At 39.2% G+C, this 25,590-nt stretch overlaps 1 protein-coding gene across 1 annotated transcript in view; it reads right to left on the bottom strand.

The window, feature by feature from the left end:
* Positions 1–23,329, bottom strand: part of grm2b (glutamate receptor, metabotropic 2b) — a 29,787-nt gene extending 6,458 nt beyond the window's left edge. Inside the window, exons 1-3 of the mRNA XM_031757526.2 lie at positions 22,802–23,329; positions 18,171–18,798; positions 239–1,076 (exon numbers count right to left, since the gene is read on the bottom strand). Coding sequence (XP_031613386.1) covers positions 239–1,076; positions 18,171–18,680 — 1,348 coding nt within the window. The 5' untranslated portion in view covers positions 18,681–18,798; positions 22,802–23,329. The remainder of the gene's footprint in view (positions 1–238; positions 1,077–18,170; positions 18,799–22,801) is intronic.
* Positions 23,330–25,590: the final 2,261 nt, after the last annotated feature.

Raw genomic sequence — 25,590 nt, 5'->3', positions numbered from 1 at the left:
TAGACATGTTCCCTGCCCGCTGTTTCTTCAGTGCCAATTCGTGGATTATTTTTGCTAATTGAATAATTACAAAGCCTTTCTCTGCTCAGCAGAAGTTGTTTGCTTAATCCTGTGTCATGGCTCTTTGCAACCCTTATTTCCTTTGCATCCATGGTGAAATAAATACCACTTCCAACCATTTAAAAAACATGGTAAATTCTTTTTTTTCATGTTTGTTGTTTACTTATGTTGTGCATACCTTCAAATTTGGTCTTCAAGATGAACTCCTTGTAGAACCTTTTGCCATTACCTGGTTTCATGGCATCGCAGACCTTAGATGTGTTGGAGCACACTGCTTGCCTCATGTTGTGCAGGGCGTAGGCCATCGCATAGACTGCGTTCACCACAAACATGATTTTGGATTCCTGTTCGAAAGTTCCATCTCGTAAGCTGTAGTCAGCACAGCCAGGCTCCTGTAGGCTGCAGTCAAACCGGTGCTCCCAGAACTCCCTGAACCACGGGTTCCTGATATTGGTCGATGGGTTTAGTTTGGTAAAGTAGTCTTCAAACTCTCTGACAGGATAGGAGGCTAGTTCAATGGTGAAAGCTCCATCTGCTGCAGTCTCGCTGCCCCTCACCACACCCTCCTGTGCTCCCCAGCCATCACTAGCCACCCAGCTGAAAGTGACATTCATTCTGGCAGCAGCCACAAGTAGCTCGCGAGCATCCTCACTGCGCGTGAACAGGATGACAACCTTTGCGTTAGACTTCTGTTGCAAGGAGCGGATCACATTCTCATAGCCCTGGCGGTTCATGGAACGGCTCACTTTGGCTGAAGTGGCAATGCAGATTTGGCGAGAGCGGGCCTCCTGCTGGAAGGCGTCAATGCCTGTTTCACCATAGTCACCCTCTGATGCTACTGTTGACACGTATGTCCAGTTAAAGTAACGCAGAATCTCAGCCATTGCTTTAGCTTGGTAGAAGTCAGGGGGCACGGTGCGGGCGAAGTAGTCGTAGCGGGTTTTATCACTGAGCTTTGCACTAGTAGAGGCATAGCTGATCTGAGGGATCTGGAACAGTCGCAGGAGGTTAGCCACCTGAGGAAAGCAAAGAAATGAAAATGCTATCAAAACAGCTTCATCACATCCTCACATATATATATATATATATATATATATATATATATATATATATATATATATATATATATATATATATATATATATATATATATATATATATATATATATATATATATATATATATATATATATATATATATATATATATATATATATATATATACAGGAAATGCTGGCAAAAAAGGAAATAGGTGCAGTGATATTGTCACACAGTGAAATTTGTATTTATCTTGTATATTGGTTTTATTCTGATTTTTAGTGTTTATTTATGAGTGTAGTTTTATTTGCATGGTTTTATTCTGTTTCTATTGCATGGTTTTTAGTGTTTTATTTAACATGGTTTTAATCCACTGTGGACTGGCTGCGCATGGGACAAATTAGCTGATAGGGATCACCTGCTGAGGTATGGGTGTGTCCAGAGGTGGCCTATCAGCTGTCTAAAGACCTTTTAAAAGCAGAATAGCTGAGCACTGGGGAGGGAGAGGCCACAGATATGAGGAGGAATGTGTGAAGGCCAGGTGAAAAGAGGGACCTGCTGCTGGATCGTGGGGGTGTGACGCCTAATCTGGAGATGGATCGGCCAGCGTGATGTGGCGACCCAGTCCTGACAGCAAGGAACGGCGACAGTAGGAGCAGCTACTGGACAGGATTGGCAGCAGGGCAGAGGTATACCTCTGCCTGCATTTGTAAGTAGTGTCTCCACTGTTGTTTACCGGGTGAAGCCGGGTTGGGAGAGGGTTGCCATGGCTATAAGCCAGGGCCGCTTCCGGGACGACCGTCCTGTTATTTTACAGGGCGCTGAAGCGAGGAGAGCCATGGTGGCATCGCAAGACGGACTCCGGTGCAGAACGCGAGCTGGGCTGGGATGCAATGGGCCCAGTGAAGGGACAAGAGGAGGATAGGAGGCTCCTCCTCGTCTGCCGGAGACGAGGCTAGCATGGACCCCGCTCTAAAGAAGGAATTCCTGGCCTGCTGGTCGACCCATCATGAACATGCATCCAGGGTGTGGGACATTGCATCAGGGGATTTTAGTGCATGGGTAAAATTGTATTTTTATGAGTTTTAGTCTCATGGGGATTTTAGTATATAGATAATTTATTGTGTACGTCATTTAAGCATTGTTGTTTTATTGGTGCTCCCTGGCCTGGGAATAAACTGGTTTCCGATCAGACCGGCTTCATCTTTGTGCCCTTGGTATCTGACTCGCTTGCTCCCCCTTGTATTTAAAAGCATCACTCCCTTCTAGTTTACACCCTTGACAATATATTGAAATATATTTAAACATAAATAAACATACAAATACGGGGAAAAATAGTTTGTACAATTCTAAAAGCTTGAAAGTCAGTATTTGGTATGAGCATCTTTATTCTTCAACACAGCCTGAGCTCTCTTAGGCATGCTTTCTTTTCTAATCTTTGATGAGTCTACAGGAATAGTTCTCCAGGCTTCTTGGAGAACATTCAAAGCACTTCTTTGGATGTTGGCTGCCTTTTGTTTTGTTCTCTGTGTGATGATCCCACACTGCTTCAGTAATGTTGAGGTCAAGGCTCTGGGGAGGCCAATCCATGACTGATAGTGTTGCATTCTGTGCTTAGCCAGGTATGGTTTTACTGCATTGACCCCAACCAGTTGCAGCAGATGGGCGCCCCTCCCTGAGCCTGGTTCTGCCGGAGGTTTCTTCCTGTTAAAAGGGAGTTTGTCCTTGTGGTGTGCCTCAAGGGTCCATGCTTGGTCCTGCTCTTTTCTCTTTGTACATGTTGCTGTTAAGATAAATTTTTTAATTTTTTCTCCTTTCACTGTTATGCCGATGATATCCAGATTTATTCACCTTTGAAATCCGATGTGTCTGCTTTGCAACCTCTGTCTGCATGAAGTTAATATTTAGTTATCACATAGTTTTCTTACACTGAACGAGAATAAGACTGAAATCATAGTTTTTGATAGTCATATTCCGCCAGACCAGTTAGCTGATGCCCTAGGCCATCTTGTTAGCTATCTCTCGCTCACTGTAAGAAACCTCAGTGTTCCTGGATAGCTCTTTTAAACTTGAGAAACAGGTCTCCACTGTGTTAAAAAACAGCTTTTACCAGTTGCGTCAGATATCCAAAGCAAAGCCGTTCCTTCCTTTAAAGGACCTTAAAGTTTATCCACGCATTTATTACATCCAGATTGGACTACTGTAACTCCCTCTACTTGGGCCTCCAACACTCTTCTTTACCGGCTTCAATTAGTTCACAATACAGCTGCACGTCTCTTAACAGGTACTAGAATCTATGAACAAATAACTCCAATTTTAGCCAACTTACATTGGCTCCCTGTTAAATATCGTATAGATTTTCAAATTCTTTTGTTCACTTTTAAAATTCTAAATAATTTAGCGCCCAGCTATCTTTCCAAACTCCTCCACTTGTACAGTCCCAATAGAGCACTTAGATCGTCCAATCAGATGCTCCTAGCACAACCAGAGTTGGCCGGGCCTTTGCAACCGTAGCACCTAGACTCTGGAATAACCTCCCTGTTCATATTCGTACCGCCGAGTCTATCCAGCCTTTAAAATCATGTCTTAAAACATATCTTTTTACTTTTGCTTTTGATTCTAACTAGTTGGCTGTTATCTGGCTAGTTGTGTTGTCACCTATTGTTTCCTGTCCTGTTTCTATTGTTTTGTTTTAATTGTCTCATGCTTTTACTGACTGTGAAGCACTATGGTCAACTTTGTTGTTTTTAATATGTGCTATATAAATAAATTTTGATTTGATTCCCACTGTCACCAAAGTGCTTGCTCATAGGGGGTCATTTGATTGTTGGGTTTTTCTGTATGTATTATTGTAGGGTCTACCTTACAATATAAAGCACCTGATTTGGCGCTATATAAATAAAATTGAATTGAATTCATTGGCAGAGTGTTTGGGATCATTTTCATGCTGAAAATGAAGATGCTACCACAAAGACACACAGCACGATGGATCAAAATCTGATGGTACTTTGCTGTGTTCATGTCCATCAATTTTGACAAGATCCCCAACACCACTAGCGATACTGCAGAGCCTAACCATGACAGTGCCTCCACTGTATTTTGTATGTCAGACAAACCAAGTGATTGTTTGCTGGAATTTCAGAAAAAGGCTTGAGCTGTACACTGATGTGCTCCCAACACTACAAAGTTGAACAAGATTTTTTAAACACAGTCATATTTGAAATAAAATTATTAACTATACCTGTTCCTTTAATTGTATTTTTTAACCTGTTTTGCATTACACGTTAAAGAGTGCAGAGTGGTCATTGTTTTGCTGTAAAGTGTAGAAATTAATTAAAGTCCTGCATTACGAGTATTTATTCATTTATTTATATATTAAGCTATTCTACTTTTTGACTTGTATGTTCTGTTTGTAGTTTAAGTGGAGCCATTAAGCGTAGATCTGCTATCTCTCTGAGTCTGATTCAGCTCAGTGGTGGAGACTGGCTGTGGAAACAGCAACAATTCAGTGTTTCTCTATCTCCGACTGCTTATTGTGTCAGAGATCCACATCACCAGCAGCCAGTGCCACAAATCGATTCAACAATAGTGCCAGATAACAATGGCAGACAGATATGAGTTTTATCAGTGGGATTTTTCTGTTTTCTCCACTTGAGCCATTCTGTCAAGTTATTGGGGGAAAATTTTGCTGGGACTTATGATACCCATGTAACCCAGATAATTAATTTCCTTCTGGAGCTGATTGCTGGTGCTGCTGAGTTCACCAGGGCTAGATGATAATCTTTGACTGACAACTCAGCATGGCATCCTTGTTGAACACAAGCCTGCAGAAAATGACTGTCGTAGTCATACCATAAACTCATGGCAATTATTTTCCCCCACAGTATTACAGCGCTATGGCAGCAAGGCAGTAAAAACTTGTCATTTTCCAGGAATCCCCTATGAGACACAGTGGTGATTAGTGAATACCCATGGGCTTCAATGTGACCGCCTCCTCCCTCAAGCACCACTGTTTGCCTGGAGGCTTTCCAAACAATGGCATCCCCGTGTATGTAATTGGAACCTACTACACTAACTCCAAGCCCCAATTAAAGTACCATTTTGTCTCCCAGCTCTCTTATTCTAGCTCACAAAAACCTAAACAGAGCTATTAGTCCTCTCTGTGACAATATAAATCATATGTATTATCCTGCATACACACCAAGTAAACAGTTTTCTGCATGTAGCATGTTCCCAGATCATGTTACTCTGTAATATTTTGTTAACCTTGAGATGTAAGTTATTATTATTTGGTGCTATATATAAAAACATTCATCCATCAATCCACTTATCCTTTTCAGGATAAGCTGTCTTATCCCAGCTGTCTTAGGGTGAGAGGCAGGGTACACCCTGGACAGGTCGCCAGTCTGTCGCAGGGCTAACATAGACAGAGACAACCATTCGCACTCACATTCATTCCCATATATGGGCAATTTAGTGTTTCCAATTAACCTAACCCCACTGACGGCATGTCTTTGGATTGTGGGAGGAAGCTGGACAACCCAGAGAGAGAACATGCAAACTCCACACAGAAAGACCCTGGCCTGATGGTGGAATTGAACTCAGGACCTTCTTGCTGTGAGGCAACAGTGTTAACCACCATTAATTTAATTTACCAGCCATTTTATTAGGTACACCTCTTTGTCTGCTCGATAGTGCACATATCAAATCAGCTAATCACATGGTAGTAATTCATTGCATTTAGGCATGTTAAAGACAACCTGCTGAAATTTAAACCACAGCCAGAAAAAAATCAAGCCAGAAGCATGAAGTTGACATAAGCGACATTAAAGTATGGATTCTCCATTGTGGTGATGGTGTTATGGTGTGGAGGATACTTTAGCAGTAGTATTGTTGACGACCAATAACAACCACTTTATGACAACAGTGTTCCCATCTTCTGATGGCTGATCCTAGCAGGAAAACATGCCTTCCAACAAAGTTCAAATCAAACTAGTTTCATAAACATGGCAATGAATTTACTGTACTCACACGGCCTCCACAGTCACCAGTAACATTTCCAGCACCTTGGTAACTCTATCTCACAAAGAATTAAAACAGTTTTTTGGCTAAAGGGGATCGATACGGTGCTAGCATGGTGTAACTAACAAAGTGCCTCATGATTGTATATATCAGGTCAAAACACAGATGTGAGACTACTTGGTATTGTGAATGCAATCCACAGTAGGCTGTTAAGCCTAAAAAAATCATATTAATCCCTATCTGCAAGTTGCCATCTGCTTAAACTTCTTAAGCTAAAACACCCAAAAGCTAAGAAGCAGCAGAAAACACACCACAACCTCCTGAGGGGAGAAATGGAGTAAATATGATGTATTTTGGCATAGAAACTGTACCCAGTAGTATTCTTTCCAGTGATCTATGGGTCTCATCCAGTTATTTACACTGAGGTATGTCTGTTGTTGAGACATAGGTAAGCCTGATTAAATCCACTGATTAAGGTTATGCTGCCTGGGATATATACACCATTTATGCAAGCTAACATGTCAGCAATCACAATGAGCCAGTCAGTCACACTTGCATGATAATAAGGTAGTTTTCTCTTGCAGGGCTTTTTTAGACAGGCAGTTGGCCTTCATCAATAGATTCTTGGAGAAGCTTGACAGCGCACCTTTCAGGACGGCACTGGAGTGTGTGACAGTAACCGTCTGTTCATCCTCATGTGGTATTTCCCTCTTGTTCTCTCAGTCGGATAGAAACACCCACGGCACCGGCTCAGGGGAAGAGACTCCAAAAACACTAGACTTGTATTTTATTTTGTGATTAAGTCACATAGCTTTGGAGGACTGTACACTTTCACTGACACTCATTTATTTTATTTAGTTAAGACCTGGTTCCTTATTTTATGAACTTATAACTCAGGCTTTTAACTTTAGTCAAACTCATATTAAATCTTCTCTATATAGAGTTTTTTTTATTTTTAAGTTTGTGCATAATGAAGAAAAGTGAAATATTATCATATATGAAGCAACCATAATCAGATCTCTAGTGATGAACCAAACCAATATAGGTTGTTTGGATCAACTGCAGAAAAAAAGGGGAGGAAATGCCCAAAAGTATTCCCAAAATGACACATAGTTCTGATCATAATTAAAATTGTACATTCACAAAGCATATTTACACAACAGTCACAACTACAACTGGGGGAGGGGTGGGTATTTTCTACCAATCATGAGCGATCTTTAAATTGAAACTCTTTCCAGATGTAGAAGTGCCCATTTATTTTTGAGGACGGGTTTATTATTACATAACTGCAATATTATTTGCATAATTAGTTTACAGACCTCATTAGGATTACAGGTTATTTTTAATATATCATAGTTATTATGGAAGTACATTACATAGTTAAGGGTTGTTTTGGTTCTGTTGTTAAGGAGGCTCATTAGAATCTCTATGCAGAATAACAAGAAAAAACAGAGAAAATGCTCTGTTACACTGCACAGGAAGCGCTTTCATGACTACCAATTTATACATAAACTAATATTTTTATTAAAAGGCTGTAGGTCTTTATATGTCAAGAGAAAGCTGTTTGGTAATCAACATTTATTTCATTGCCATGTTTATGTTGACTGACGTCATTACCTTGAATTATTATTTAAATGTTGTAAAACTTTACAAGTTTTGGGTCACTGAATGTAAAAATGATGCTTAAAATTGTTGGTTTTCTTCAGTTATCATGATATATTTGGTAAGTCCTTAATTGCAACTTGAAGTGACTGAAATACATTTTGACCCCTAAATTTTGGCAAACATGGCCCAAATGGGGATATGTGCTCCTTTTCAGATGATCATTATTATTAAACTTTTCGTCCAGTTTTGATGAAATTATGCTCAAATGAACTGGAGCTTTATCAAGTGTGAAATGCAATTGTCAAATATTAATTCTTTTTTTATATCTGACCTTGAAATTGTCCTTCAAAGTAGTAGGAAACCTAATAATGCTTAAAGGTAAAGTTACATATACACATATAGACATACATCCCACGAGTGAGCTGCTGTTATCACTTGCTGCATTGATCAGGTAAAGCATATACTCTAAGGTTATTGCAGAGCCTGAGTTTGAATCCTCTCTGAAACCTTTTACTATGTATATTTCCTGCTCTCTCTCTTTTGGCTTGCTGACGTCTCTTCATTGTACTATTTCAATAAACATTAAAAAAAAAAAAAAGGCCCCAAGTAATATTTTCATTTTCTTTCAGAATATGATATTGAAAGTACTGTGAGTAATAGAAGTTGTACCAGTTAAACACATATAAACCTTTTCTCTACTGTTGCACTACATCGTTAAAAATTTGAACAAATCTGATTATGGAGACATCCAAAAGCCGACATTTGGCCGAATGATAAAACTAACATATCTACATATCATAATGTTCTGAAATTGTGTACTGGAGAAACTGATGTTTCTTCATGTCACATCATCCCATTCCAATTTTTGATCTGGCCTTGTAAAACTGGGTGCAGTTTTCTTGTGAACTGTGTGAATTGTAGCAAAACAATCCTGCTACAATTTCTAATGTAGGGCTAATGTTTCAAATTAAGTCTTCCCCTCTCTGATTTTTAAATTTGTACATAATTAAGAAAAATGATCATACAAAAAATTGTTGACTAGTGATTGTATAAGATTTTTTAGGGTAATTATTTTTGTTCTTTTGGCCTAGCAATTCAGTTACATAGATATTTTAAGTGTAAGTCCACTGAGTAGTTACAATGTATCCGTTATTTGCATTGTATTACTATCTATCCCAGTTGGTCATATAACTTATATTTCAAACATTAACGTCTAAAAGAGCACCATCAGTTTACAATTTAAAAATATAACAGAATAACTGCTTTTCATAGTTAATTAAAAAAAAATCATTTAATTCTGCAAATTTTACGTCTACCACAGCCCCCTCCCTGAGCAGTTTCCATCAAATATATTGCATGAAAAGTAAACCATGACCACATGTTCTGAGTAGTGTTGTGTGTAAATAAAAGGGGGGGGGAGGACTGTAAAAAAGTGTTTCTATTTCAAGGAGCAAGTTAGTCGCCAAAGTAAAGGAATCTAAGAATATAGTTAGACAATGGCCAAAATGCCAAATATCTATGTCAATATTGGTTCAGTCAGTAATATGCATCATGTAATTTAGACCACATTTGCTGAGGAAGCATTAAAAAAATGTAACAGCTGGAACATGGGCAGTCGCTTTCTAATATGTCTTATAATATGTTCCAGGATGGAAAGCCCCTAACATCAAACTGAGTCCTGTAGTATACAGCAGATGACACAGGTTAAATTTGTGCATATATGGTTTTGCTGCTGAATTTAGTATAATGCATTTGAATTGTATTAGAAAAATTTAACTACTGAAATTGGTAGGAAAGGGTTAAGTGCAAAAATGAATATGCAGTGTAAATCATTGAACATGTTAATTACTGATATTTTTAATCAAGCTGCTAAAAAAGTACACGGTAATTAAATTCTTAGCAAACTATAGAGTTCAATTAATTTAATAAGAATTGCTTTGTTGCTACATTAATAACACATGTCAATTTAAAAAACAAAAAGAAAAACAATAAATGTACTAAGTCTGAGCTCCACTAAGTCCTTATGTTTTTGTAGGCTATGCAAAAACACATCAAAGGTAAAAGAAAAATAACCTAAAAGTGATATAACTGTAAATGAATCAGAAAGCAGTTTGTATGGAGCTCTTGAATGTTCAATCTATCATTTGAATATGATAATTTATCGGTGCACTGAAAGATACGAGAAAATGGTTGTTAATGAAAATAACAGCTTAGCATCATTTTAATGTATGCAGCAGTTTAAACTTTGATCAAAACACTCACTGAGAGGGAGCAGCACCAAGGCTAAGTTGTTCTGCTCCACTGTGAAGAGACAGCTGAAACAGCAGAACACCGGTGATGGCTTAATTGACTGTGCAACATCAAACAGACACATAGTTTACACAAAAAATGCTTGTTCACTTCGGTCTAGTTTGTTTTTCTCTTATGGCAAACCCAACACCAAGTGTGAACCTCATGTTCAGCTGCAGAGGCTCTCTGCAGTTCTCCAAACCTTCTTCAAAACTGAAAACTCCAATTCAGATGAATCAACATTCTTCTGCTTGCTATTCTTTCCACTTGGAGCTCATCTTGCTTCATATATATATATATATATATATATATGTGTGTGTGTGTGTGTGTGTGTGTGTGTGTGTGTGTGTGTGTGTGTGTGTGTGTGTGATTTAAACATAAATGAATCTATTATTATGATGCACGATATGATTAGCATGATTATAAAATGCGACATTCAGCATACTGAGTTCTTTCATTTTACTTTAGTTTACTTTAGTTGTATAATTATTGGTAATTTTACTTGCGTGTAAAGGACCCAAAGGGACTATCAAAAAGTACACTAATTTTCAGACGCTTATGCAGTGCCACATTTCACCAAACAGCTTGTGTGAACAAGGGCACAGGTCACTGCACAAGCACCTCAAATAATGTTCTATTTATTTATGGTAAAGTGATGTGAATTTGGCAATAGACTCCAGGAAGTCACTATCACCTCAGATTCTAAATGTAAGTATATATGGCCACAAACAGACCCATATTTAAACAACTTAGCTAAGCCACAGATACAAACACTCAAACCCACAAAAACAAGGAATAGACCTATGCACATTTATTTTATATAAGACCATGTAGTGCATGCATTTATATCTGTGGATCCCAGCCGGCTGTAATCAAAATCTGATATCACAGCTCATATAGCTGGGAATGCAAAGGCAGAGAGGATTGTTTGTTGAATTGCTTGCATGAGCTATTTCAGGAACAGGCAAATCTTCATATTAAACATACACCTATTATTTCCTCCCACCAGCAAAACAATACTCACCACACGAGCAACCTTTTGAGCCACACTTGAGAACAGGAATACGTCTGCTCTTTATCGCCTTCTTAGAAAAAAAATGCTTTGATATATCATTTCTAGCTTCTAGCACTTCTGAACCAGCTTGATAGATTTGGCCATTTTCACTGTTATTAAGACTGAAGTGCAGTGCTCCTGTCACACAATCTTCAGCGCTAAATTTTAAATAACAGCCATGGGTTCTGCATAAAGACTCAATTTTTATTTATGTGATACTACGTAGGAAAAAAAACAACAGCTCTAAAACAGGCGAGATGAAGGGAAGTGCATCGAGGCACAAATAGGCTAGCACTATTATTGACTGTGTGGGTCTTGACTCGAACCAGCTTTCCAGTCATTACAATGTTTTCCTTCACTTTGAATGACATACTGATGTGCTAATTAGAGAGCTGCAATGTGTTCTCTGAATGTGCTAAAGTTTTCACTTCTAAAATAACCGATATTATATTCAGCTATAAAATTGCATGATAAACAACACTCTTTTGAAGTTAACACCAAAGCAAGGTTGGTTTTTGTTTTTTGTTTTACCCGACTTGCTCTGTGAGCGGGAGAAAACAGAATAAAGACAGAGCCCTCTCAATTTTGTCTCCACGACACAGGAACAGAGTTAATAAAACACTGCACACCAAACGTATTAAACATCGATATGTGGAGGGACAGATGTTATAACCTTAAATCATTGAGGGCCTTCCCAGATGCTTCAGCAATGATAGAATAGAGTTTGTCTACTGGTCTTGAAGGATTTAGTTGGTGTTTTTTGAGTATACTTTCAAAATATTACACCTTTAGAATTCTGCAGTCTTGATGTCTGGAGACTGAAGGGAGAGAAGTTGATATTGTCATATTGCATACCAGGGATGGTTCATCTTGTACATGAAATCTGATTTTAAAAAAATTAAAATGTCAAAAAACTAACCCCAGATTTACAACACTTTTTCCCCAATCCATACATGAGTTAATGCAGGTACAGATTAGACACAAGCAGCTGGGCTATGCATATAGTCTGTGCAGTGGATGAATCTGCTTCAGAGCTCTGCGTGTTGCATTTTTTATCATCATAAAGTTAATGTTGAAGATAAACTTCTGGCTATGCCTCTGAGAAAATGTCATTTTTTAAATTGTTCAGCTACCCAAGCATAAGACATTGTGGGAACACATCACAATTATTTAATTGTCTTTCTTAAATTATTTCTCTGTGATGCTAAGCTAAATTCATAGGTGTAAAATGTGTGGGCTGTTGGTTATGAATCATAGATGCTTCTACATGGCTAACATCCTGTTTGGCACGGCAAACTATTTTCAAAAACTTCAACTGTGATAAGACATAACAAAGACAACAAAATACACTGGGATAAGCAAGGCAACCATACAAGCCTTCTAAATGTTGCTGGGCTAATTATGAACAAATCCTTTGAGACTAAAGAGAAACTGGCTCATCTCCCACCGTCGTTACCACCTCTTGTCCTTGGCCCTGTCACAGGCAGCATCAGCCTTTTCCACACGCAGGTGGGCACATCCCTGCCAGCCAATGGAGACATATCCCGCAGATGGGAAAAGCAGCTTCTCTCAAAGTTCCCCGGGATGGTCTCTGGCACTCATCCTCCTCTGTTTTATAATGCCCTTCATCTCCAGAAAGTGCTTCTCTGGGATAAATGGGGACTGTGTAAGACGGTGACCTCTCAAAAAAATCCCACCATGGGCTTCAAGGCACTCTCACGGCTCGATTCATTAAAGTGCCCAGGAAGTGAAGGCACTCACAAAGAGACTGTTGAGCATCGTGACAGTAGAGGTATGTATTCAAATTTATACAAAAACACTCAAAAGCAGAGAGTTTCTTTTTTAGTCTTTGTGACTGTGTGGCTGCTGAAGATTCATTCACAAGGAAATAGACAAAAAAACAAGCTGTTCTTTTGTCAAGGTATCATCAACATTACATGAGAGGGAGGTGTATGTTATTCACTCTTCGCTATGAAAGGAAGCCCTGAGTGTAATGAAGGCTTTAGAAGATTATAACATGGTGCTGGATATCCTCAGTCCCTTTCCGTCAAACTCTTCATTCAGCTTTAACACGCTCTAACGAAGCATTCATCTCTGCAAGAACTTAGCTAAGGTTGGATCATAATCTGGCTGTAGCACAACTCAGTGTTATCTATACTCCTCAATGCATGGTGATATGCAAAATGAGACAGTTCAGCTGTCATACTTTATATTTAAAGAAATACTACATTTCAAAGTGAACACCATGCAACATGTAGTTATAAAGGATAAAGGATTCATAAAGGATTCAGTTATTTATAACATTGGCTTGGCACTATGGCAAACATTACTGATGACTTTTTCTATTGAAGTATTGACACGCGATATTTATAAGTTGATATACGAAGCTTTGTAACTAAACTACAGTACTACACAAAAGTCTTAATCTTTGTTTTTCTTTGGACATTGGTTGCTTTTTCACTCATTTTCATTTTCACTTTCAGACTAATGTTTTTTGTTTGTCTGTTGCTTAGTACAGACCTATGAATCATTCAAACATAAAAAGGGCACCTAACTCAACGGATGGACCAGCGTTGTATCAACAGATAATGAGCAACTTGGCAAAGACCCAATTTTAAATTGTATCTTTAGTCACTTTGATGCTAGCAGCTTTTCACAAACACATGATTTGTTCCCATTTTGTTAGCTTAATCTACAAAAAAAAAAAAAAAAAAAAAACCCGCCAAGGACACCACAGTTTGACAGGGATAAAACTGTACTTCTGCTTCAACAAAGTGATTCCCAAACAGCTATTAGCCAAAAACTGGGCAAATCTCAGCATGGTGTGCAGTTTGTCATTAATAAATTTGAGGAAGGTTGACAAGTAGAGGACAAGTAGAGCATGTCTTTTATTTTAGTTCATTCCCCTCACCCTCAAACGGTCACAGCAGATAACTGCCCTTCCTTGAGCCTGGTTCTGCTGGAGATTTCTTTGTATTAAAAGGGAGTTTTTCCTTCCCACTGTCACCAAATTGCTTGCTTATAGGGGGTTGTCTGATTGTTGAGATTTCTCTCTATTATTGTAGGATCTTTACCTTACAACATTAAGCACCTTGAGGTGACTATTGTTGTGATTTGGCACTATATAAATAAAATTGAATTGAATTGACTTGAACTGACAAAAGAAGAATTGTCAGGTCAAAATCTATCCACAGCAAATAAACAGTGTCTGAAAGTCATGTCCGTAAGAAATGGGGGGAAAAAATCCAGCATGTACTGTTCACTGAAGCCTCATCAGAAATGGTCTCAGTTGAAGCATGGCTTTCAAGAAGCTTTCTTAAAGAAGGGAAACAGGGAGAAAAAGCTGCTGTTGCTTTTCATTAATGTAAAACAGTACATTAACTTATAACACACCGGGGAAAGTAATCTGTTACACTACTTGCTATATTTGTTATACGTTACTGCAGAAATTGACCCGACAGATTATATCGTAACCAGTTAACACTATAAACCTGCGGCTGCAGGTGATCACTCATCACGGTCTTTGTTACCTGTTGTAGTTCAGGGTCTGGCTGCTTCACTGGGGTAGGCATCACTCAAGTTTAACGTAATTCTGGGTTCTTGGCTGACTTTGTGTTGGCATGCTGTCTTTGCTTGCCAAGAGGGATGTTTTGTTAGCAGAACAGTGCATTTGTTTCTGTCCTGGGTGCAGTCTGAATTTCACCATCAAACTCTTGACCTTTCATGCAATCAAAATAAAAGTACTGTCCATATTGCCACTTCTGAGAAGCTGTAGATCACTCCACCACTTTCCTCCACTCAACACACAAACTGAAATAAGCTGATTGTAGCAAACCCACAGGATGAAAAATGTGCTTGATTTTTTTTCCTTCTATTTGCAGTGTGTCGATGACTGAAGAGACTTTGTAGTGCAAGTAACAACATGAACTATAATGCAATTACTGAATTTAGTACAGTAACAAGTCACTTTAGAAGGCGTTGCACCCAAAGCTGGGTTTGTCAAGAACTGGACTGAAAATCAACAGTTAACACTTATGGAGTTATATTAATCATCAGTCACCCTAATCATCAGTGTTATCATCAGTATGTGTGGAAGAGGTCAGGAGAAAGGTAGAAAAATGAGTGTCTATAACCTTTTGAAAAACCCAACAGAGGCTCTGTCCTGGTTTGGGGCTGCATTTCAGCCAGTGGTGTTGGGGATCTTGTCAAAATTTATGTAATTATGAACACATAAAAGTCCTGCCAGATTTTAATCCACCATACAATACCATCTGGAAAGCATCTAATTGACATTTCTTCATTTTTTTACCATGGCAGTGATCCAAAACACACTGCCAACGGAGTAGAAACATACCTGGATAGAAAAATAAACAACAGAAAACTACCAGTCATGGACTGGCCTCCCCAGAGCCTGGATATCAACATTACCAAAGCAGTTTGGGATCAAGGTTGTGGCTAATATCCAATGAAGAGCTCTGTCCTTCAAGAAACCTGAAGAACTATTCCTGAAGACTACTTAAAGATGTTACAAGAAAGGGTTTTTATTAGCTTTAGAAAAGCTGAAAGAAGCTTTTTTTGTTTGCAAAGCAAAGTCACTTGCATCCAGTGGTCAAATTAGACACCAAAAACATGAATCAGCAATATAACTGAATAGAAATGTTACTGAATGAAGGACCTGTAATAGGTACAAAACTCTATTATTAGTCACATACATAAACCTGTGAACCAGTGAAACATAAGGTTGGTTTCCACCACAGGAACTAACGGGCCACTTTAGGCCACCATAACCTTTTGTGCCTAGTCAAACTGCCTCTGCAGCACCTTGCAGAGGAGAAAAAGTACCTATTCCATAGTAAGCTCTTCTGATCAGCCACAAAAAATTTGTTATAGGCATTCACAATTATCAGTAGCGAAGCAATCCATATTTATTCAGAACTTAAATTGCTTTGACACTTTTGGAATTTACACCACGGTGTTGCAAAATTACTACATCACCTTGTGAAACTAGTGGCTCCTGTGGAAACGGGAATGTAGGAAGAATGGAGGAAAGGAATCTGTTCAACTAAGTTAACTTTCACCTTCACCAAGTTCCTGCAATGTAAGGCAGCTATAAGTAGTGAGAAACCTAAAAGATTCAGCAGACAATGAAACAATTTGCTATAAAGCATAAAATGATTATTGCAGTTTTATCATTACAAGGATATTGTTACTCCTGTACAATGAGTCTCCTAATGCCTAAGAGGTTTTGTGTTGTGGCAAAAGCCAGTGCCTCTGTTTGTTTGTGTTTTCATTGTATTTTATTATTGCTGGGTTTCTCTGAGACAAATATCCAGGATAATCCAGGATGCTATGCTTTGAGGTCCTTCGACTGAGGAAAAAAGTGGATAGACATTGCCTGTAGAAAGCTGCTGTTAAAACTGGTGATCTTCACTGTGTCACCAACTTTTAATTAAATGTGATGGAACTGTACTGTTTGAACAAACAAATCTGAAGTGCCCCAGAGTGTAGTGTTTCAGCTGCTGAAAACAAGTTAGAGGGCAGAGCAGTGATATTTCTGGAAAACCACAATAGCATTTTCATTAGAGGTGGACATGTACTACAAATACTTTGTGACACACTGAAAAGGTTCCTGTGGCAAAGATTCCACTGTTGTACTTAACAGACCGCATGACACAAAGTCATACTTAGGTGGCACAAAACAGGACGAACCCCAAAATCAAAATGCATTACTTGAGTTATTTTATCATTTCAGTTGGTATTAATTAAATATTGGTGTATAATAAATGACTATTAGCTGGATTAAGGAACACATGCTTATCATGTAACAAGTGAAAAACTGGAAAACACTGGTTCAGTTATTATCTGAACTCAAATGAGATCATGTTGCCGCACCCCTAAGGCTAATAGAGATGATCTTTACTTGTGTATAGTTTACCCAAGGCTTCGCCACATATTGTGCGCGCGTGTGTATGTGTGTGTGTGTGTGTGTGTGTGTGTGTGTGTGTGTGTGTGTGTGTGTGTGTGTGTGTATAACCAAATTATTCCTGAGCACTTTGTCTCGCTAACACTGAGTGCTTCACTAATTATGTCATGTAAGGGCAATCAGAGTTAATTAATTATGGTCAGATGCACTGCCTCTAGCAACCTTTCATACATGTGTGAAAGGTCAGTTTTCCTTGCAAGGCAGAAATGAAGTTGCTGACAAAGTGACTGATGTGTCTGTGAATGTTGATGCTTCAAACAAAATATTCTCAGTAAATTCTTACTCCAGCCAAAGAGAATTCTCTTCTACTGAAGGCTCAATTCTACAGCTTGTGAAAAGTGGAGATGCAAGGATTCTTTTAGCAACTTCAACATGTGAATGAGCATCCACCCCCATGTAACACAATGCATGCTCACAAAATAAATAATTGGAATAATATTGTGAATTAACAAGTTTTTTAAAGGCCTGCGAGTGTTAAGTTGCAAAATATTTGCTCTTGTAATAACAAATTACTCGATTACAGATGCAGACAAAATGCAATCAACTGAAGAGTACATATACACTTACACACTTAAAGAAACATTAGGACTCTGTTTTGGTGAGAGTCCCATAGACAAAGAAGATAATTACCAGAGGCAAAACCTCTGCTCATTGCTGAAATAGATCACTTATTGTGTTTGGGGTGTTAGTGCCTTTTGGATTCATGCTGTTAACTGACACATACTATGCCCTGCTCTGTAGCTAATTTTGACGGATCATCCAGGAAGTCTGTGGTCCAATTTTGCTAACTGTAATTCTAAAAATATGATTGTATGCGTTAGATGGGGACCAATAAGCAAGTATTTCTGTTTCTGCAATGGACCCATGCAGTTTATGGATGCACCTTGCTAACCATGCTTGTTAGCATAGGCTGATAACTTACCACCTCAACCCCTCACCCCAGATGAGGTCAGTACAAGACGTAGAAAACCCACATCATGTACCATAGCTATACCATATGGTATACTATAGATCTTAGTATAGTGGCATGGCAATTTTGCATGTGTCACAGTTTTCAGTAAAGGCATGCAAGTGCAACTGAAGCACTAAACAAAGGTTAATATACATTTGCACACTCACCTGAATTGAAACATCACTGTAAGATCCTCCGATAACCCCTGAGATGGCCAGTGGAACCTCATTTTGAATTGGTCTCGAGCCGTCTGGGCAGATGAAACCTGGGTCGTGCACCTTAGTGAGGGAAGCTCTTACAAAATCTAGCGACTGCTCCAGAGCATAAGTGTCTTTCGAGCAGGTGTCCAGGATGTGAGCCCCCAGCTGGAGACCAGGAAGGATGCGATCGCTGGAGTTAATCTCGTCAAGTGCCAGCAGCATGGCTTCCAGTCTCTGGATCCCTCTCCCCTCATTGATCTTACCACAGTCTTCCATTCCATCACCTTTTTCGTGCACCGGGAACAGGCCTCCAATCACCAAGTCTCCATCGACGATGATCTCACGTTTGGCTGAAGGGGGCAGTCTGGAAATACTAGGCAGGACTCCTGGTATCAGCAGCTCGAGCAGGAACACATGGAGAGGCCAGTAATGTGCAGAATTGGCCTGCGACTTGGGGCAGAGCACTGCACTTAGCATGGCAGGACCAGGTAGCTTGATTTAGCAGGTTGAAGTGGAGAGCAGAAGAGGTTCACACAATTTGGAGGCAGATGTCTTTCAAGTCCTCTGTCAGTGAGTGCAGCATCTTTAATATTTCCTTTAAAAAAAGGGGAAAAATTAATATATGTTATCTATCTATCTATCTATCTATCTAGCTATCTGTCTATCTGTCTGTCTGTCTGTCTGTCTGTCTGTCTGTCACATTTGTATCCTATTCCTGTGGAGTAAAATTTAATGTCCTTGCCCAATGTCAATGAAATTCTTGAACTAAATATGGGTCAGAGGCCTATTGGTCAGTTTTTTGCTCACAGGTTTTCACTCAAAGATATGAACAGTCATGCTTTTTTCTCTCTTATCTTTTTAACTGATTCTTACCTGAACTACATGGCTTTTTCTTGACTTTCTTGACTTAGTGTCTATAGCAATACTACAGAGAAATAGTTTTATTGGAGACTCTAAACTTAAGAATTCTATCTGAAGGCTGAAACACGGCCATTAATCTTAGAATTTACTTTCTGAATTGAAACAGAAGACTTAATATTTTAGTCAGAGTCTCAGCAATTCCAGTGTGAAATAAATTACATTTTATCTGAAAGACCGACTCAGTGTTACCACCTTGGAGTGACCACATCAAACATTTATTGATATTTAAGGCACCTCTTGACTGAAGCATAATTTCCAGGCAACGGAGATATCACATACACGGTGATTCTCCTCAATGGCTGTGGTTGCCATGGAAACATGGTGGGTAAAAAATAAGGGTTGGACTGCAGGGGAGTGGGCAGAGAGACATGTATGCTAATATAGATTCCTATCATGTTGAAGTAAGAGGTTTGGATCTCACTGGGGGTTGTCTGATTAGGTGGGCAGGTTCAATCACAGCGCTCTTAGAGAGCCAATCGTATTTGTTCCAAACACAATTAATAATCACATTTATCAAACACATAGTTCAGAACAAACACATAGATTAAAGTAGATTTATACTGTGGAATGTATTTTTAAAGACTCGTGGTTTACTTTTCTTTTTCTGCAAATATTATCAGAATTTCTTATCAGAGCTTATATTTCAGCAGTATTACTCACATAAAGCTCTGAGGGATGTAACAATGGCACATAATATCAACAAATATTGTCTGTGGGTATGTTTTGCCTTTTTTAAATAGAAGTTGAGCTATCAGAGGAGTCACGCTGGTAAACCCACAGAGCTTGGCAGCAGTTTGGACTAGGCGATGTGCTGCCGCTACGTTCTCCTTTAAGACACAGTGGGAAGCATATTACTGACTTTCCCCCTTCTGTCACACAGTGTTGTTACTTACATTATAATACTGTATAAAAAAGATGCACGTGCATTGATACTTCTTTTATTGGCAGTTCTCTCAACAGTCGTTTCATTGAGTCTGAGTGTGTCCTGTTTCCTGTGCTCACAGAGGCAGAAAACCGTCACAGTGGGGTTCACAGAGACTGGTTACAAAAACACCAGCGACACAAGCATAAGTTCATGCATGCGTGCATGCTTTTGAACACTTCAGATGTCACAGGATATTGTGAGGAATATCCTGTGACAGCACAAGCATCTCTTGAGTGAAAATGAGGAGCAAAAAGTGTAATGAATGCCAAATTTCTTCCCAGATAAATATTACATCAGATTATGGGTGGGGAAATCTTATGGTGCACTGATGAATCTGTACCCATCAAACTGAATTACATGTTGTAATATATAAAGTTACAGCATCTGTCTCATGTCAGCTGTGTGTCTTGAACACTACGTGCAGCTGTATGGGACTGCTGCAACACATTTGCCCTATTATTAGAAGCAAGGTGAGAAATCAACTTGGAGAGCTCAACTTTAAGAGTCTAATTGGTCTTCAGTGCTGTCTGTTGAGCAGATGGGGGCTTTCTGGTTGCAGAGACTAGGTCACAGTATGAATTAATGGTGCAACAAGGAACAGCCAATTAGGCTGGTCAATACAAACTAAGCTAAAGTGAGGTTAGACATGCAGAAGCTCTTCTAAAAATTCTAAGAACTACAAAGAAATGCTGGCGTGGCTAAAGTGGACAGCTATTAAAATCAAATTTCTTCCAATTATTTGCATACATTCTTTAAATGGGAGCAGTATTATCAGCTTACATGAGAATTAAAACATCAGCATCTGCTAAAGTAGCTTTTATCAGGCCTCGATCACATCATTAAAACTATCTTGAAACGGCTGTCACACTCACACTGAGCAGCCAAGAGAGTCACACGCTCCCCAGCTGTCTGCGCACAATATTCCCTCTGAAAGGCAAGTTCAAAAAGAAAAGACGGCGTGCTTTACTCAGCTTTGAACCATCAGCTAATGCATTACTGCTCCTGCCCAGCACAGAGGATTTCTCCAACATTAGCATAAAGAGGCTTTGAGAACACTATTCCTTATTGTCCTTACTCCTTATCCCGGTATAACTAATGTGTAAAAAATGACTCACCACCCAGTTCCTTTCAGCAGTGATGGTGATTGGCAGGTATAATCATATTATCTACGCAGAAGTACAGTGTTATTTATGTCTGGGGAATGAGCTGAAGAAATGAATGCACCTCATTTTTTGTTATCATCAGGTACAGACTGAAAAATAATTGTTATAAAACAATCATTTATATTTTTAATTGTTTAAAATGGTGACACAACTCAAAATTTAAGAGTAGACACAGTCTGCGTGCAGTTTTATTGAAAAGTACTCGACGTGACATTTAATTTAGAGCCCGATCCACTGCACATGAATCATTAAGCCCGGTGAGTATGACAGCCTAAACAGCATACTTGTCCTATGACATTTAAAGCACTACTTTTCTGTGCTTATCTGATTAAAAACTAGATTTAGGTTTAAAGTTTAGAGGTTACAGTGTTATATAAAATCAGATAATAAACTGTCAAAAACTGAAGGTTTCAGTCAGAAGACAATACACTAATCATCCACTTCAAAGCGTCAGATCTCTACATATGAAAATGAACTACAAAAAGAAGAGAAAACTGCAACCTCAATAGCTCATCTTATGATTCCCATCGTTATATAATCTCCACTGGGGACCCAGTTTATCCCTCCACCTGGACTTGTCAGCTGAAGGAATTAGGATCCCTCTGTGGTGGCCAGCAGCCAGCTGATTGTGTTTGAATGTGAATTAAATGCATATTTGTAGAAGAAAATAGTGCAGTTGTTTAATTTTTATAAAATAAAATAATAAAATAATGCCCTATCAGTATGTTTATTCATAGGTCACACTTAGACTGGGAGACAAAGGGCAGATGTAAGAATTACACGTGCTAGAGCAGATTTTCTTTTTTTCCTCTTGGTGAGAATGTTGGTGAGCATGCTGACACCATCTGATGATAAAATACATAACATCCATCAAGACACCGTGGCGGTGTCTCCCATAATAAATAACTCACCTTTGAGGTAAATCCTACCGCATCACTCCTGTCTGACTCCTGTCATAACAATGTGATGCGTGAGATACGTGGATGATTCCAAAGCAAAAACACCTTCTTCATATGTTGCAGTGACTCGATACATTAACTAGCTGAATTACTTTCCACATCAGGGTCCATCACATTGTTTAGGGCGCTGTCCAAAAACAAAAGCCCTGATTGGTTTGAGAGGAATGTCTGCCTCACTCAATTATGTAATTTTCATTTGAGACAGTGAATACACTCGGGTCAAGCAGGATTACAACTTCACATATTCATACAGGGAAATGCTAGCACCTCCACAGTAACACGCAGGTATTGGGATGGCTGACAATAAAGTGAAAGAAAGTCTCCTCCTGCTATTTTTGGTTTGTGTTGACAAATAGACTTTGGTGCATCAGATGTGCCTTGTGAGAGGAGGAATGGGGATAAATGCTGGGAAAATGATGAACTGCTGATAAGGTATTATAATAACGGACCTGTTGGGAGTAATGTTGAGGCTGTGGGATACATGCTCGGGGGTGGGGGGAAGACCACTTTGTAACGAAAAAAAAACAATTAAAAATGCAAAATCACGTCAGATGGGAAAGACACAAAGTACTTTCCGTGTTAAACCCACCGTCAGTATAACATCAAAATTATGAAAGGACCGTTTCTTACCTGTTAGTAGCACTAGGTGTTTCTTCCCGAATGGATTTGAAGGGTTTCTTTGCGCAAGCCGAGCTTCAGTACGTTAGAAACGTGAAGAGCTTCATGTGACGAGCAGATTCCAGATGTTGTTCACTTTGGGCATCTTTGCCAGGCACCGGTTTGGATCTGTCCTTGGTTCTGAAGTGTTCTTCACATTGGTAAGTCTTACAAACTCCTTTCGGTGCCCCCCAACTTGTGCCTGCCAGCCACAGTGACTACGAGCCCGTAGACTACCGCCCAAGTGCTCATATATCCATCCACAAGCGCAGCAGAAGGACCGAGGGCTTCTCTTTGTCTCTCACAGCGAGCAGGACTAAGAGGCAAGTGAGTCTAAATTAAGTCATAACAGCACATTTTTTAATGTTACATTTCATATTGAACGTCGCTTCTCTTCGGAAAGTTCGTCAAATTAACTTCAAAACAAACGGCGCTGAGAAAATCCTGCCGTAGCCCATCGGATCAGAGACGCACAGCCACTCTCAGCTCTTCCACAGAGATAATGAGTGCGAGAGTCGACACCGTGCTCGTCTCAGAAACCTGACGATGCTTCATGCAGCGTTTGTTTGCAAGATAGTGAAGGGAGCCACAGCAGCGAAAGAGGTGTCATTATTTTTGAGTCGCTCCTATTTGTACAAAAATTAAATAAATAAAAAAATGTATAATGATAATAATTTCCACTGTTCTTTCTGTTGGACTAAAGGATAAAAAGGTGCATCAACTTCTCACACAGGTCAAGTGACTTATTCATGTGGAGCTGAGCTTGTATAGTGTCAATGTCACTTTTAATGATAAACCGAGAAGAAGAAAAAAGGTGATTCGCATAGATGATATAAACCGGATCTCTTCTGCTAAATTTAGCAAGATTTTTTTAAAAGGAAAATGAGCATCAATAAATGTATTTATTTATTTATTTATTTTTAACCACTCCATGAAGGCTGGCCAGCTCCTTGTTCACCTCCATCTCATTAAAACTGAATCACACTCCAGTTGAGTGCCACAGCACTTCACAAACTCAAGAGGTTGGATGCACAGTTGGTTTTTCATTGGATAAAGCACTTCCCCAACCAACCACTATACACATACACAATAGATATCATTTAAAAGTTGGCATATTTTATTTTTCTGCAGATAACTAACCTTGCTGTGCTGTTACATGTGTGAATACACATAAACTTTTTCTTGACTCTCTGTGCTAATTCTCACTATTAATTTGGCTACTTTAAGGTCTGTGCAACCAGCAGTGGGGAACTTCAAAGTCTGCTGCTAATTAAGACTAGCTTTGCATACAGTTCTATGGCAAAACATTTTTCAGAGACACACATCTGTGCTACGAACTATGCACTTTTCCAAGTGCACCAAAACAATATTACATCAGCAACATTCCTGTTGTACAATTAGTGAGAAGTGCAAGGGGGGGGGGAAATCTGCTGCACCAGCTTGGATTGTGTGTTCACAATTCAGCCTGCTGCACAACCGGTTGCAGTTAAATCCGGTGATATTCAGGGAGGAAGATGAAATTAATTCTGAATGAATTCAGCGCCACTGCAATTCGCCACTCACCCACACATGTAAAACACATCTCACCGTTTGCATTTTTTTAATTTGTGGATTAACAAGCTACTTTGCAGTTAGGGGTTGGGAAAAGACGAACTTTTCCTGTGTACAGTGGCAATTAAAATGACGAGCGGGTGCAGCTTGTTGCATAATTCCCTCAGCTAACACAAAGGGACCAATTTTCTTCCCTGAAATAGAATTGTAGTTTACATTACAATAGTTGAGGGCATGTGGGTGGAATACAGAGTTTATATAGGAACATGCCAATTAATGCCAAGCAAAATTACAGAGGACAGAGGGAAAGTGCTTCCAGCCACTGGCCATTGCACAAAAATCAGACCACTTGTCTCTTTGTAATCATGACAAAACTATCGGTCTACAACTAAGTTTCTTTTAGTGTTTTGTTAATGTCCACACACATGGAAATGCAATCTTAGTTGAAGAAAACAATATCTCACAGACAGACGTAGGTGTAGGTGTCACAGATAAGAAATGGACAAATATCTTCTGATCAGATTACTTTCACCTCAGCTAAGTCAGTCACTCTTATGTACCCACAGCTTGGGCCTCTATGCTGCGTTTCCTCCACAACATTTTTATCAGCAGAGGAAATCAGGCTTAGTTTGCACAGAAGTAGCTTTTAAATATTCATTTCACCCATAAACAGAAAGCTTGTGCTTCCAGTCATTAAGATGGTATCTGTCTTTCACTTCTGTTTATGAGTGGCTTTTTTTTTTTTTACAAACCCAGTATAATGGAGGCAAGAGGAAGCTAGTTGAACCATTTTTGCAACAACAGTACTTTGAAAATATGCAGATCTCATTGTCAACATTGTGTAGTTTAACAATATAGACTTTTATATTATACATGATATCACCGCTTTAGTTTCAATGACCTGAGGCTCTCATGTAAAGTGAAAGTCAAGGTTTAAGTTCCCATTCTCTGTGTTTATTTTTGCCTAAAGGGAACCTACAATGCCCATTTTCAGCTCCTTAATCTTGGACTTCACTACAGCAGCTTTACATGATTCACAGCCTTTATAGCTCTCATACCTGGTGCAGATCCAGTTCATCAAATGTCTAGAGGAAGCAATCTTAGCATTTCTATATTTGAGACCACCCTCCCTTGAACCATAAGGTTTAAGCAGCAGGTGGATGGGGATGCTGTGCTCACAGCAAGAGCTATGTGCCTGAGATGACCCTACT

The sequence above is a fragment of the Oreochromis aureus genome, linkage group 5 (assembly GCF_013358895.1).
Source record: "Oreochromis aureus strain Israel breed Guangdong linkage group 5, ZZ_aureus, whole genome shotgun sequence".
Taxonomy (NCBI): Eukaryota; Metazoa; Chordata; class Actinopteri; order Cichliformes; family Cichlidae; genus Oreochromis; species Oreochromis aureus.
This window is presented reverse-complemented; position numbering and strand designations above follow the sequence as displayed.